This window comes from Coregonus clupeaformis, chromosome 9 (genome assembly GCF_020615455.1).
Source record: "Coregonus clupeaformis isolate EN_2021a chromosome 9, ASM2061545v1, whole genome shotgun sequence".
In the NCBI taxonomy this organism is placed as follows: Eukaryota; Metazoa; Chordata; class Actinopteri; order Salmoniformes; family Salmonidae; genus Coregonus; species Coregonus clupeaformis.
Genome location: NC_059200.1, coordinates 8,584,115 through 8,598,367, shown reverse-complemented (window position 1 = coordinate 8,598,367; position 14,253 = coordinate 8,584,115). Strand labels below are relative to the sequence as shown.

The 14,253-nt window shown below is 49.6% G+C and overlaps 1 protein-coding gene across 6 annotated transcripts in view; it reads left to right on the top strand.

Moving 5' to 3' along the window:
- The window catches only part of LOC121573675 (Down syndrome cell adhesion molecule-like protein 1 homolog), a 114,219-nt gene that overhangs the window by 52,237 nt on the left and 47,729 nt on the right, over positions 1-14,253 (top strand). For all 6 annotated transcript variants that reach the window (XM_041885834.1, XM_041885832.1, XM_041885833.1 and 3 more), the window contains exons 4-6: positions 8,033-8,179; positions 9,480-9,758; positions 10,955-11,230. In XM_041885834.1, coding sequence (XP_041741768.1) covers positions 8,033-8,179; positions 9,480-9,758; positions 10,955-11,230 — 702 coding nt within the window. The remainder of the gene's footprint in view (positions 1-8,032; positions 8,180-9,479; positions 9,759-10,954; positions 11,231-14,253) is intronic.

The window sequence follows — 14,253 nt, the reverse complement described above, 5'->3', positions numbered from 1 at the left end:
ATGTGTGTATTTGTATGTGTCTACGTGTGTGAGGGTATTTTTGTTCCAGCACTGCAGAGTGAATGTCTCCTGAATCCTCTCAGTTTCTTCTTTCTTTCTTCTCTCAGTGACAGTCCCTCCTCTTTGATCCATTGTTCCTCCCTCTCTCTCTTCTCACCTTCTCTCACCCTCTTCCCTTCCCTCCAACTCTCTCTCTGTTGACGAAGAGAGGTAGGGGAAGACAGATAGACAGCGATATCTAATGTCAAACTGTGAATATCTTCTAAGACACTCCTACATTCATGAATAATCATCCCATCCTTTTTTACATTTAAAGGACCCAGCTCACTCCAATTATTTACCCAATGCCAAGATGCCTGGCTGAACGTTGACCCTCTAGTGTGTGTGTGTGTGTGTATGTGTGTGTGTATGTGTATGTGTGTGTGTAACGGTGCCTCTCTGTCTGTTTGCCTACGCTGAACGGGGGGAGGGGCGGGCGGGCGAGTGACTGCACCCCAAACATCGTCACAGAGGCACCCGCAGGATGGCAAGCAGCCCCTAGCAACAGGGAGAGAGGGAAGAAAGCGTGAGAGTGGGAGGGAGGGGGAAAGACGCAGAACATCAATAAATAATGGCCCCAGTGAGGAGGTGAAAATATGGGCCTCGTTAGCTGTGTGCCTCTGCCTTCATTTGCATGTGAGGAAACGAGGCTGCTACTGACTAAAACACTCTTACACACGCTCACACACATACACACTGGCTCAGACCCACACCCTACGCAACTGACTCTACGCAAATCACACACTGTTTCTATGTCTCTGTCTCTGTCTCTGTTTCTCTCTCTCTCTCTCTCTCTCTCTCTCTCTCTCTCTCTCTCTCTCTCTCTCTCTCTCTCTCTCTCTCTCTCTCTCTCGCTCTCATACAGTTGCTTTTCCCACATCTCTGTCCCTAGTTTGTTCTCTATTTTTTTTCTCCCTCTCCTCACACCCCTCATCAGATTCTGCCTGCTACCAAACTGCAGGTCTATAGGTTTTGTAGTGGAATCCAGGCTGACTTGAAAGCAGTGTGATTTTGACATTGTAGCCCACCAGTGTAGGCCTTCCTGTGCTGTGTTTGACAACAAGCCCCGAGCTCAGCAGTCTAACCCACATAATTACAGTATCCACTGATACCAACACACACACACACACACACACACACACACACACACACACACACACACACACACAGACAAAGACACATGCCATTTAAAATGTTTCCCTCATACACATACAGTATGCGTGAACATACACACATATGAATACGCACAAACACTCACTTTTCTTCTACTACTCTTTCTTCTTTTGCTCCACCCTTATTCCCTTTAATCTTTTACACCCTGCTTGTTCTCTGCTAACCTAGTATATCATTGACTGACAAGCCCAACAGAGAACAACAGGCCTACGGGTCGGTAACAGGGTAGCTGGAAATCCAGGATATCAGAGTGAATGTGGTGAACTGGCTCTTAATCTAGTGCATCACTTCGGCTCCATTCTCAGTTTATCCAGTCAAGTCAGCATGAATAAAAGCTTGGGAAGTACAGTGATTTAGTCATTCATATTTTACTCTGTCTGCCACTCTGCTTAACAACAGAGAGAGAGAAAGAGATAGTGTGAAAGGGGGAAAACGATAAGGAAGGCTAAGGAGGATATATCAAGAGAGATGGTTCAAGATAGAGAGAATAAACAACAGAAACAATTAAGATAGTGGAGGAGATCATGTGATTAAAATTGCTCCTGTTCTGGAGGTGTCTCCACGACACAGCACTTCTTAAATCATTTTTTGATGGATATCTCTCTCTATATAGCTCTATCCCTCTTGCTATCTCTCCCATTCCCCCTCTCCCTCTCATTCTCTCTCTCTCTCTCTCTCTCTCTATTTACAATCTATACATTTTTTTCCATTCCTCTCCCTTTCCCCTCTCTCTCTCTCTCTCTCTCTCTCTATGTCTTCCTCTCTTTCTCCCTCTCGTCTCTATCTCTCTTTATCTCTCTCCCTCTCTGTTTGTGAGTGTGTTGTGACAGTGTGGTGTGTCAGTGTTATGGGAGTTGAAATCTTAAAGTGCACATTATCCTGTAAGGATTAATTCAGGGGTGCAAACAAAGGCTGACTGTCAAATTACAGCCTAGGCTGTGACTGTGCCCCTACCCTCCACACACACAGTCTGTTAGCTTGCTGCTAGCCCCCTAGTACACACACACATGCTCGTGCACACACACAACAGAGAGAGAGAGAGAGTCACTCTACCCTCCACATGCGCTGTCTGTCAGACGACTACCGTGCACATGTACACACTACCCTCTATACACAAACACATCCTCTACCCTCTCCACACACACACATCCTCTACCCTCCACACACACACATCCTCTACCCTCCACACACACCCTCTACCCTCCACACACACCCATCCACACACACCCCTCCACACACACACACACACATCCTCTACCCTCCACACATAACCTGACAGGCTTAGAGCCCATCAAACAGCCATGGTGATAAACACACAGTTGCACATGAATGCTCTCATTGTGCTCCAGCTGTTGGACTATAGCCGGGAGACTCTGCAGTGAACCCAGGTGAGAGAGAACGAGTAGAGGGAGAACAGTGTGTGTATGTGTGTGTGCACGTGTGTGTTCATACATATGACAGTGTTAACATTTCCGAACCTGGCAAGTGCTCATTAAAATGGTGCCCTCCCTCTCCTCTCTACCCCTCCAATAAGTGGGCAGGGCCTGCCAGATTGGCACAGTCTGAAAATAGGGCATAGCCTGGCAGGGTACATCACACACTGACACACTTACCAGACCTGGGCTCATCTTGCTGTGTTCTATAACAACCACAACAATACTGGAGTAGAGATGTTGATAACGTCTTTACTGTAAGTGATGGTGAGGGTTTGACCATTCAAGTGTTTCACTATGTGATTGTATTGCATGTTTGATAGTGAGCTCAGCGTGTTTCCTGTAGGCTATGACAGGTTGCCAAGTGTTTAGATAGCAGTCACCCTGTCAAGGCGTCAGTGTAATGCGGTAGGCGAAGTCAGGCGCAGGACACAGAGCTAATCAAAAGGCGTACTTTACTCGTAGGTAAATGTATGAACAAAAACCTCCACGCAGGGAGGAAACAAACCCGCACACTAACGACAACCAAAACATGAACAAACACGCACAACACAGTGTGAGACAGAGGGTTAAATAGGGAAGACATAACTACATGATGGGAAACAGGTGTGACCAATAAAGACAAAACAAGTCGAACATAGACACATGGAGCGGTAGTAGCTAGTACTCAGGTGACGACGAACGCCGACGGGCAGCCTCGGCTGAATTCGTGACAGTACCTCCCTTGACCCCGGCCTCGGGGACGGCCAGGAGGACGCGGAGCAGGGTGAGTCGGATGACTACAGTGGAAATCCCTCAACATGGAGGGATCGAGGATGTCCCTCCTAGGGACCCAGCACCGTTCCTCCGGACCGTACCCCTCCCACTCCATGAGATACTGCAGGCCCCCCACCCGACGCCTCGAATCCAAGATGGACCGGACCGAGTACGCCGGTGCCCCCTCGATGTCCAGTGGGGGCGGAGGAACCTCCCGTACCTCAGACTCCTGGAGTGGACCAGCTACTACCGGCCTGAGGAGAGACACATGGAACGAGGGGTTAATACGGTAATTAAGAGGAAGCTGTAACCTATAACAAACCTCGTTTAATCTCCTCAGGACTTTAAATGGCCCCACAAACTGCCGACCCAGCTTCCGGCAGGGCAGGTTTCGGGTCGAGAGCCAGAGCCTCACTGCGGTGGCGATCGGCGCTCGCCTTTTGTCGCCTGATGGCCCGCTGCAGGTGTACATGAGCAGCGTTCCAGGTCTCTTCCGAGCGCCGAAACCACTCATCCACCGCAGGAGCCTCGATCTGGCTCTGATGCCAAGGTGCCAGGACCGGCTGATAACCTAACACACACTGGAAAGGAGTAAGGTTAGTAGAGGAGTGGCGGAGTGAGTTTTGGGCCATCTCTGCCCAGGGGATATAACCCAACCACTCCCCCTGCCGGTCCTGGCAATATGACCGCAGAAACCTACCCACATCCTGGTTGACTCTTTCCACCTGCCCATTACTCTCGGGGTGAAAACCTGAGGTGAGGCTGATCGAGACCCCCAGACGTTCCATGAACGCCCTCCAGACCCTTGAGGTGAACTGGGGACCCCAATCCGACACAATATCCTCAGGTACCCCGTAGTGCCGGAAGACGTGTGTAAATAGGGCCTCTGCAGTTTGTAGGGCTGTAGGGAGACCTGGCATAGGAATGAGACGGCAGGACTTAGAAAACCGATCCACAACGACCAGGATCGTGGTGTTCCCTTGTGAGGGGGGGAAGGTCCGTAACAAAATCCACCGATAGGTGGGACCACGGCCGTTGTGGAATGGGTAGGGGTTGTAACTTCCCTCTGGGCAGGTGTCTAGGTGCCTTACACTGGGCGCACACCAAGCAGGATGAAACTTAAACCCTCACGTCCTTGGCTAAAGTGGGCCACCTGTACTTCCCACTAAGACAGTGCACTGTCCGACCAATGACAGGATGACCAGAGGAGGGTGACGTGTGAGCCCAATAGATCAAGCGATCGCGAACCTCGAACAGCACGTATATACGACCCTCTGGACACTGCAGGGGAGTAGGCTCGGTACGTAATGCCCGCTCAATGTCCGCGTCAACCTCCCACACCACCGGTGCCACCAGACACGACGCCGGAAGTATGGGAGTGGGCTCAATGGACCTCTCCTCTGTGTCATACCGTCGGGACAGGGCGTCTGCCTTAGCGTTCTGGGAACCTGGTCTGTAAGGAAGCGTAAACACAAAATGAGTGAAGAACATGGCCCACCTTGCCTGCCGAGAGTTCAACCTCCCTGCCGCCTGGATGTACTCCAGATTGCGATGGTCAGTCAAAATGAGAAAAGGGTGTTTAGCCCCCTCAAGCCAATGCCTCCACACTTTCAGAGCTTTAACCACAGCTATCAGCTCCCGGTCCCCCACATCATAGTTGTGCTCCGCCGGACTGAGCTTCTTAGAAAAGAAAGCACAGGGGCAGAGTTTTCTGTGGCGTACCCGAGTGCTGAGACAGTACAGCTCCTATCCCAGCCTCGAACGCGTCCACCTCAACCTGGAATGCCAAGGAGGGATCCGGATGAGCCAGCACTGGAACTGAAGTAAACAGGTCCTTCAGATGACCAAAAGCCCTGTCTGCCTCAGCTGACCACTGTAGACGCACCAGTCCTCCCTTCAGCAAGGAGGTAATGGGAGCCGCTACCTGACCAAAGCACCGGATAAACCTCCGGTAGTAGTTGGCAAAACCCAAGAATCGCTGCACCTCCTTCACCGTGGTTGGAGTCGGCCAATTACGCACGGCCGAAATGCGGTCAATCTCCATCTCCACACCTGACGCGGACAGGCGGTGTCCTAGGAAGGAGATGGACTCTTGGAAGAACAGACATTTCTCCGCCTTCACTTACAGGTCATGCTCCAACAGTCGACCAAGCACCTGACGCACCAAAGACACATGCTCAGCCCGTGTAGGGGAGTATATGAGAATGTCATCTATATACACCACTACACCCTGTCCGTGCAGGTCCCTGAAAATCTCATCAACAAAGGATTGGAAGACTGATGGAGCATTCATCAAACCGTACCGTATGGCATGACGAGGTACTCATAGTGACCAGAGGTGGTACTGAATGCTGTCTTCCACTCATCTCCCTCCCGGATACGCACCAGGTTGTACGCGCTCCTGAGATCCAATTTCGTGAAGAAGCGCGCCCCGTGCAATGACTCCGTCATACTAGCAATCAGAGGTAGTGGATAGCTGTATTTTACAGTGATCTGATTAAGACCACGGTAGTCAATGCACGGGCGTAAGCCACCATCCTTCTTCACAATAATATAAACTCGATGACACAGGGGAAGTGGAAGGCCGAATGTATCCTTGCCTCAGAGATTCGGTGACATATGTTTCCATAGCCGCCGTCTCCTCCTGTGACAGACGATACACGTGACTCCGGGGAAGCGCAGCGCCTACCTGGAGGTTTATCGCACAATCCCCTTGTCGATGGGGTGGTAATTGAGTCACCTTCTTTTTACAGAAGGCAAGAGCCAAATCGGCATATTCAGGCGGAATGTGCATGGTGGAAACCTGGTTTGGACTTTCCACCGTAGTTGCCCCTACGGAAACACCTACACACCTCCCCGAGCACTGACTAGACCATCCCTTGAGAGCCCTCTGTTGCCACGAAATAGTGGGGTTATGAGAGGTTAACCATGGAAGCCCCAACACCACTGGAAACGCAGGAGAATCAATCAGATATAGACTAATTGTTTCCTCATGCCCCTCCTTTGTCTTCATCCAGAGTGGAGCTGTGACCTCCCTAATCAAACCTGACCCTAAAGGGCGACTATCTAGGGCATGTATAGGGAAGGGCACATAAACTGGCACAATAGGAATCCCTAACCTACGGGTAAACTGACGATCAATAAAGTTCCCAGCTGCGCCTGAATCTACTAGCGCCTTATGCTGGGAATGAGAAGAAAACTCTGGAAATACAACATCTATACACATATGCACAACAGGGAGCTCTGGGTGAGTTGGGTGCCTACTCACCTGAAACGGTCCACCAGTGCTCTACCTACTGCCTCGACTCCTTGAAGGCCCTCCCCAGCACTGACCAGCAGTGTGTCCTCTGCGGCCACAGTTGGTGCAGGGGACGGCCCCTCTACCGGTCTCCCTCAGAGCAGCACCTCCGAGCTCCATAGGGGTAGGGTCGGAGGTGCTGGGGGATGGAATGGACGGCCCCTGATCTGGACGTCCGCGGGTGGCCAACAGGTTATCCAGTCGGATTGACATATCCACCAGTTGGTCCAGGTTTAGGTTGGTGTCCCTGCAGGCCAGTTCCCAACGGACGTCCTCCCTTAAGCTGCAACGGTAGTGGTCAATAAGGGCCCTCTCATTCCATCCTGCGCTGGCAGCCAGAGTTCGAAAGTCCAATGCAAACTCCTGTGCGCTCCTCTTTTCCTGTCTGAGGTGGAAAAGCCGCTCTCCCCTCTGGTGGATGATCGAATACCGCCCTAAAGCGGCGGGTAAACTCTGCATAGCTTACAGTTGCGGCGTCTATTCCCCCCCACTCGGCGTTGGCCCACGCGAGCGCCTTACCGGACAGACAGGAGATGAGGGCAGACACGCTCTCGTATCCCGAAGGAGCCAGGTGGATGGTTGCCAGGTAGAGCTCTACCTGGAGCAGAAAACCCTGACACCCGGCAGCTGTACCGTCATATGCCCTCGGGAGCGAGAGCCGAATCCCACTAGACCCAGATGGTGAAGAGGTGGACAGCGGTGTTGGTGGTGGTGTAATTGGAGGAGGTATAGGGATACCTCCTCTCTCCCATCGCTCCATGGTATTAACCACTCGTTCCATAGCGGTGCCGAGAGCCTGATCATGGCCGCTTGTTGTTGGACGCGTTCCTCCATCGATCCGGCTGGCATTGCTGTACCTGCTGACTCCATATTATGGTGCGTGTTTCTGTCAAGGCGTCAGTGTAATGCGGTAGGCGAAGTCAGGCGCAGGACACAGAGCTAATCAAAAAGCGTACTTTACTCGTAGGTAAATGTATGAACAAAAACCTCCACGCAGGGAGGAAACAAACCCGCACACTAACGACAACCAAAACATGAACAAACACGCACAACACACAGTGTGAGACAGAGGGTTAAATAGGGAAGACATAACTACATGATGGGAAACAGGTGTGACCAATAAAGACAAAACAAGTCGAACATAGACACATGGATCGGTAGTAGCTAGTACTCCGGTGATGACGAACGCCGAAGCCTGCCCGAGCAAGGAGGAGGGGCAGCCTCAGCTGAATTCGTGACACACCCTTGCCCTGACTGGGTTGTTTGTTGGGGGTATTTAGTTATTTGGAGGCTTTGTTAAATAATTTTCTCTCTGTCCCTCTATCTGTTACAGGTAACAGGTTCTTCCTGACGTCCTTTGGTGCTCTGTACATCTCAGATGTCCAGAAGGAGGATGCCCTCTCTACCTACCGCTGCATTACCAAGCACAAATACAGCGGAGAGACGCGCCAGAGCAATGGAGCCAGGCTGTCTGTCATGGGTGAGTTGGACTGTAAAGTATGTCATTTCTCTGAGTACCGGTACACAGTGTTTTGTGTGTAATAAATGTCTATGCATATGAATGAATATACACTACATGACCAAAAGTATGTGGACACCTGCTCGTCGAACATCTCATTCCAAAATCATGTGCATTAATATGGAGTTGGTCCCCCCTTTTCTGCTGTAACAGCCTCCACTCTTCTGGGAAGGCTTTCCTCTAGATGTTGGAACATTGCTGCGGGGACTTCCATTCAGCCACAAGAGCATTAGTAAGGTCGGGCACTGATGTTGGGCAATTAGGCCTGGCTCGCAGTCGGCATTCCAATTCATCCCAAATGTGTTCGATGGGGTTGAGGTCTGGGCTTTGTGCAAGTCAGTCAAGTTCTTCCACACCGATCTCGACAAACCATTTCTGTATGGACCTCGCTTTGTGCATGGGGGCATTGTCATGCTGAAACAGGAAAGGGCCTTCCCCAAACTGTTGCCACAAAGTTGGAAGCACAGAGTTGTCTAGAATGTCATTGTATGCTGTAGCGTTAAGATTTCCCTTCACTGGAACTTAGGGGCCCCAGACCATTATTCCTCCTCCACCAAACTTTACAGTTGGCACTATGCATTGGGCAGGTAGCGTTCTCCTGGCATCCGCCAAACCCAGATTCGTCCGTCGGACTGCCAGATTCATCACTCCAGAGAACGCGTTTCCACTGCTCCAGAGTCCAATGGCCGCGAGCTTTACACCACTCCAGCCAATGCTTGGCATTGCGCATGGTGATCTTAGGCTTGTGTGCAGCTGCTCGGCCATGGAAACCCATTTCATGAAGCTCCAGACAAACAGTTATTGTGCTGATGTTGCTTCCAGAGGCAGTTTGGAACTCGGTAGTGAGTGTTGCAACCGAGGACAGACGATTTCTACACGCTGCGTGCTTCAGCACTCTGCGGTCCCATTCTGTGAGCTTGTGTGGCCTACCACTTCACGACTGAGCCGTTGTTGCTCTTAGATATTTCCACTTCACAATAACAGCACTTACAGTTGATTGGGGCAGCTCTAGCAGGGCAGAAATTTGACGAACTGACTTGTTGGAAAGGTGGCATCCTATGACGGTGGCACGTTGGAGATTGCATGGCTGTGTGCTCGATTTTATACAACTATCAACAACAGGTGTGGCTGAACGAATCTACTCATTTGAAGGGGTGTCCACATACTTTTGTATATATAGTGTATGTATATGAATTATTGTTAACATCCCATACCCAAGTCCAGTCCAAAGTATAACCTGTTCCCCCCATCTCTCCTCCAGACCCCACCGAGTCGTCTCCCTCTATCCTGGACAGTTTCCAGGCGGGGGAGGTGCGGGCTGGTCAGAGTGTGGAGCTCCCCTGCATGGCAGCGGGGTACCCCAGCCCCACGGTGCGCTGGCTAAAGGACGGGCGCCCGCTGCCCTCTGATGCACGCTGGACTCGGCGCCTCACGGGTCTGACCATCAGTGACCTCAGGCAGGAGGACAGCGGTAGCTATGCCTGTGAGGTCACCAACAGCTTCGGCTCCAAGGAAGTGTCTGGAGCACTCTATGTCGTAGGTGAGGAGAGGAGGAGGGAGGGGGGTCGAGGGATGTGGGAGGGAGGAAAAGGGAGAGGGAGGAGATATTGTGGTGAAGAGGGAGGGACCATGGGACAGGGAATTGGTGTGAGGAGAAGGAGGAGTGAGGCAGGGGGGAAAGGTTGGCAAAGGGGAAATAAGGTTGGCACAGACCCCCAAAACAGACACACACTTACAGTGTGCACTTTCTGTTAATGTCAGACTGACAGACAGACAGATACACTCACACTGTCTTCTGAATTGGTGGCAGACAGGCTCATATTCTGTACACACACACACACACACACACACACATTCACACGTATAATGTGAGAAATGGATCAGTATGAATGGGTGTGTAGTGTATGATGCCCTGTCATATCAAGTCTCTAGACAGAGGACAGTAATGCACTGAGAATGAGCACTTCACACCACCGCCAACACCAGTCACTATCAGAGAGAGAGAGAGAGAGAGAGAGAGAGAGAGAGAGAGAGAGAGAGAGAGAGAGAGAGAGAGAGAGAGAGAGAGCAGAGGGGGGTGGATGGACTAAAAGGAGACAGAGAAGGAACAATGAAAAATAGAAATTGAAGTATATCTTTCAGAGAGAAAGGAAGAATGAGAGAGAGAAACAGATTTATATAAACACAGAGAAGATAGAGATAGAGAGAGAGAGAGAACAAGAGAGAGCACAGGCAGGCTTTGCCAGTGGGCACATCATGGCAGCACACAGTGTGACTCTGACAGGGCGAGGGGGGCTTGGGTTGCACAGCCATGCCCCCCAGCACACACCACCAGCTGCCTTATTGCTCACTGACATTTACACACACACACACACACACACACACACACACACACACACACACGCACACACACACACACACACACACACACACACACGCGCACACACACACACACACACACACACACACACACACACACACACACACACACACACACACACACACACACACACACACACACACACACACACACACACACACACACACACACACACACACACACACACACACACACACACACACATATATGGACAGAGATGTGAAGAGATGTCTCCATCTGCTTTTTTAATGACTGCCTGAAACGGATTGAGTCTCCTCAACTGATTACGCTGTTTTGTTTTTCTGTCTTTGTGTGTGTGTGTGTTACTCATGTGTGTTTTCTCTCTCCTCCCACAGACCCCCTGCGAGTGACCCTCTCCCCTAAGAGTCTGAAGACGGGTATCAGCAGTACCCTGTTCTTTACCTGTGCTGTGGAGGGTTCTCCAGAGTACACAGTGGCCTGGTACAGGAACACAGAACTTATAGTCCCAGACCAGCACATCTCCATACAGGGCTCCCACAACGACACCCTGCAGATCACTGCCGCTCAGAAGAGCCACTCTGGGGCCTACCAGTGCTTTGCCTCCCGCAAGGGCCACACTGCCCAGGACTTCTCTATCATACTGCTGGAGGGTAAGAGGATGAGGGAGGGAAGGTTGGATGGGAGGGGGGTGGAAGCAAGCAACTTTATTCTTACAGACAGGGCCGGCTCCAGGCATAAGCGACATAAGGTTGTTGTTGTTGTTTTTTTGGAACTCAGTCGGGGTCTCAACTTACTATTGAGAGTAAGAATAGTAAAATACACCAGGTGCAATTTTGAAATGTGGTTGTGCATCAGCAATTATTCTGTTGTTATGCCAGTCACTAAATTATCTGACAATTAGCCATGTACATTTTTGATTGGTAGTTAGTCTAGCCAGCTATCTAAACTTGTAGTAATCATGACCGAATACTGAATCGGCACGCAGGGCACGTGCCCAGGGACCCTGACCTCCAGGGGGCCCCCATTGATTTTATTAGTTACTCTCACTCAGATATCATATTAACATGGTATGTGTCACGCCTTGACATAGAGTTGGCTAGTTGGTTTAGTCAGGGTGTGAATATCTATGTGTGGGAATTTCTATGTGGACATTCTATGTCATTGTGTTTCTATGTTGGCCGGGTGTGGTTCCCAATCAGAGGCAGCTGTCGATCGTTGTCTCTGATTGGGGATCATACTTAGGCAGCCATTTTGCCTACCTTAGTTGTGGGATCATGACGTGTGTGTGTGTGTGTGTGTGTGTGTGTGTGTGTGTGTGTGTGTGTGTGTGTGTGTGTGTGTGTGTGTGTGTGTGTGTGTGTGTGTGTGTGTGTGTGTGTGTGTGTGTGTGTGTGTGTGTGTGTGTGTGTGTGTGTGTGTGTGTGTGTGTGTGTGTGTGTGTGTGTGTGTGTGTGTGTGTGTGTGTGTGTGTGTGTGTGTGTGTGTGTGTGTGTGTGTGTGTGTGTGTGTGTGTGTGTGTGTGTGTGTGTGTGTGTGTGTGTGTGGCCATTGTGAGTGTCACGTTACGTTGCTTTTGTTGTGTGTTTACTTTATAAATAAACATGTATGCATTCTACGCTGCACCTTGGTCCAATCCTGTACTCAACGGACGGGACAGTATAAGTCATGGCAAAATGTGTTGAATTTTAGGAATTTAACTTTAAAGGCCCCCACCAGAGGGCAAAGCAGCCTCTATTTTAACATAATTCCTGTCCTATAGCGGAATTTCTCGTTTAGGTTCCACCTCCGAAGAATGACGCAGGCTGCTAGTACATATTCACGAATTGGGGGTGGGAACGTTATGGAGATTTCCACATGGAGTGGAGAAATAACAACAAGTAGGGCACTGACAGCTGTCAGTGTAGCTAGCTAGCATGCTAACCTTATCTAGATAGCTAATGTTATATGTTGTTGCTACACTGTATTCAAAAGATTAGCCAGCTGGCTAGGCTGTGGCTGGTTCTGGTGCTGGATTTGTCATAAGTATTAAGGGAAAACTTCGCCACAGATGGATAGGGAAAACCAGTATATTTTACTTTGCCATCTATTGTTATCTCCAAAGTTTTTGCACGTTCCATAAATTGCGGCCGCGAATCCGCCATAGAAATAGAAAGAATAAAATGAAGCTCCGGTAATATGGATATTCTAAATATTGAACGGTTTGGACTAGATTCTACATTGTATTGGACACGGTGCAACCTTTGGTATGCTTCTGGTAGGCTGCGCTACAGCAATGCCACGTCAGCCCGTGCTCCTGCCATGGTTCTCACAGCTAGGGGAAGTGAAATGATAGGCTACAATGACTTTTCTCATGATGCAGACCGCAAATGATATGTAACAAAACCCTGAGCACATCGGACACGAAACAAAACACCAATACAAATGTAACAACAGCACAAAATAGATAAAGAAGTTTGTGGAATTTTATTTTGCGGGTGCCTTTTCATTATAGGATAGACACTTGTGATTTCTAGCTGCACCAATCAAAGCAGTGGAGCGTGGTCAAAACCATTCATCTTGGGACAACAGTGGGAACGGGATTCCGAAATGCAATCATATTACACACAATTTTAACATTTACACTGAACAAAAATATAAACGCAACATGTAAAGTGTTAGTCCCATTTTTCATGAGCTGAAATAAAAGATCCATGCGCACAAAAAGCTTATTTCTCTCAAATGTTGTGCACTAATTTGTTTACATCCCTGTTAGTGAGCATTTGTCCTTAGCCAAGGTAATCCATCCACCTGACAGGTGTGGCAAATTGAGAAACTGATTAAACAGCATGATCATTACACAGGTGCACCTTGTGCTGGGGACAATAAAAGGCCACTCTAAAATGTGCAGTTTTGTCACATAACACAATGCCACAGATGTCTCAAGTTTTGAGGGAGTGTGCAATTGGCCTGCTGACTGCAGGGATGTCCACCAGAGCTGTTGCCAGAGAATGTAATACTAATTTCTCTACCATAAGCTTCCAACGTTGTTTTAGAGAATTTGTCAGTACGTCCAACCGGCCTCACAACTGCAGACCATGTGTACAGCATCGTATGGGTGAGCGGTTTGCTGATGTCAACGTTGTGAACAAAGTGCCCCATGGTGGCGGTGGGGTTATCATATGGTTAGGCATAAGCTACGGACAATGAACACAATTGCATTTTATCAATGCCGATTTCAATGCACAGAGATACCGTGACGAAATGCTGAGGCCCATTATCGTGCCATTCACCTGCCGTCATCACCTCATGTTTCAGCATGATAATGCACGGCCCCATATCGCATGGATCTGTACACAATTCCTGGAAGCTGAAAATGCCCCAGTTCTTCCAATGGCCTGCATACTCATCAGACATGTCACCAATTGAGCATGTTTGGGATGCTCTGGATTGACGTGTACGATAGCGTGGTCCAGTTCCCGCCAATATCCAGCAACTTCGCACAGCCATTGAAGAGGAGTGAGACAACATTCCACAGGCCACAATCAACAGCCTGATCAACTCTATGCAAAGGAGATATGTAGCGCAGCATGAGGCAAATGGTGGTCACACCAGATACTGACTGGTTTTCTGATCCACGCCCCTACCTTTTTTAAAAAGGTATCTGTGACCAACCGATGCATATCTGTATTCCCAG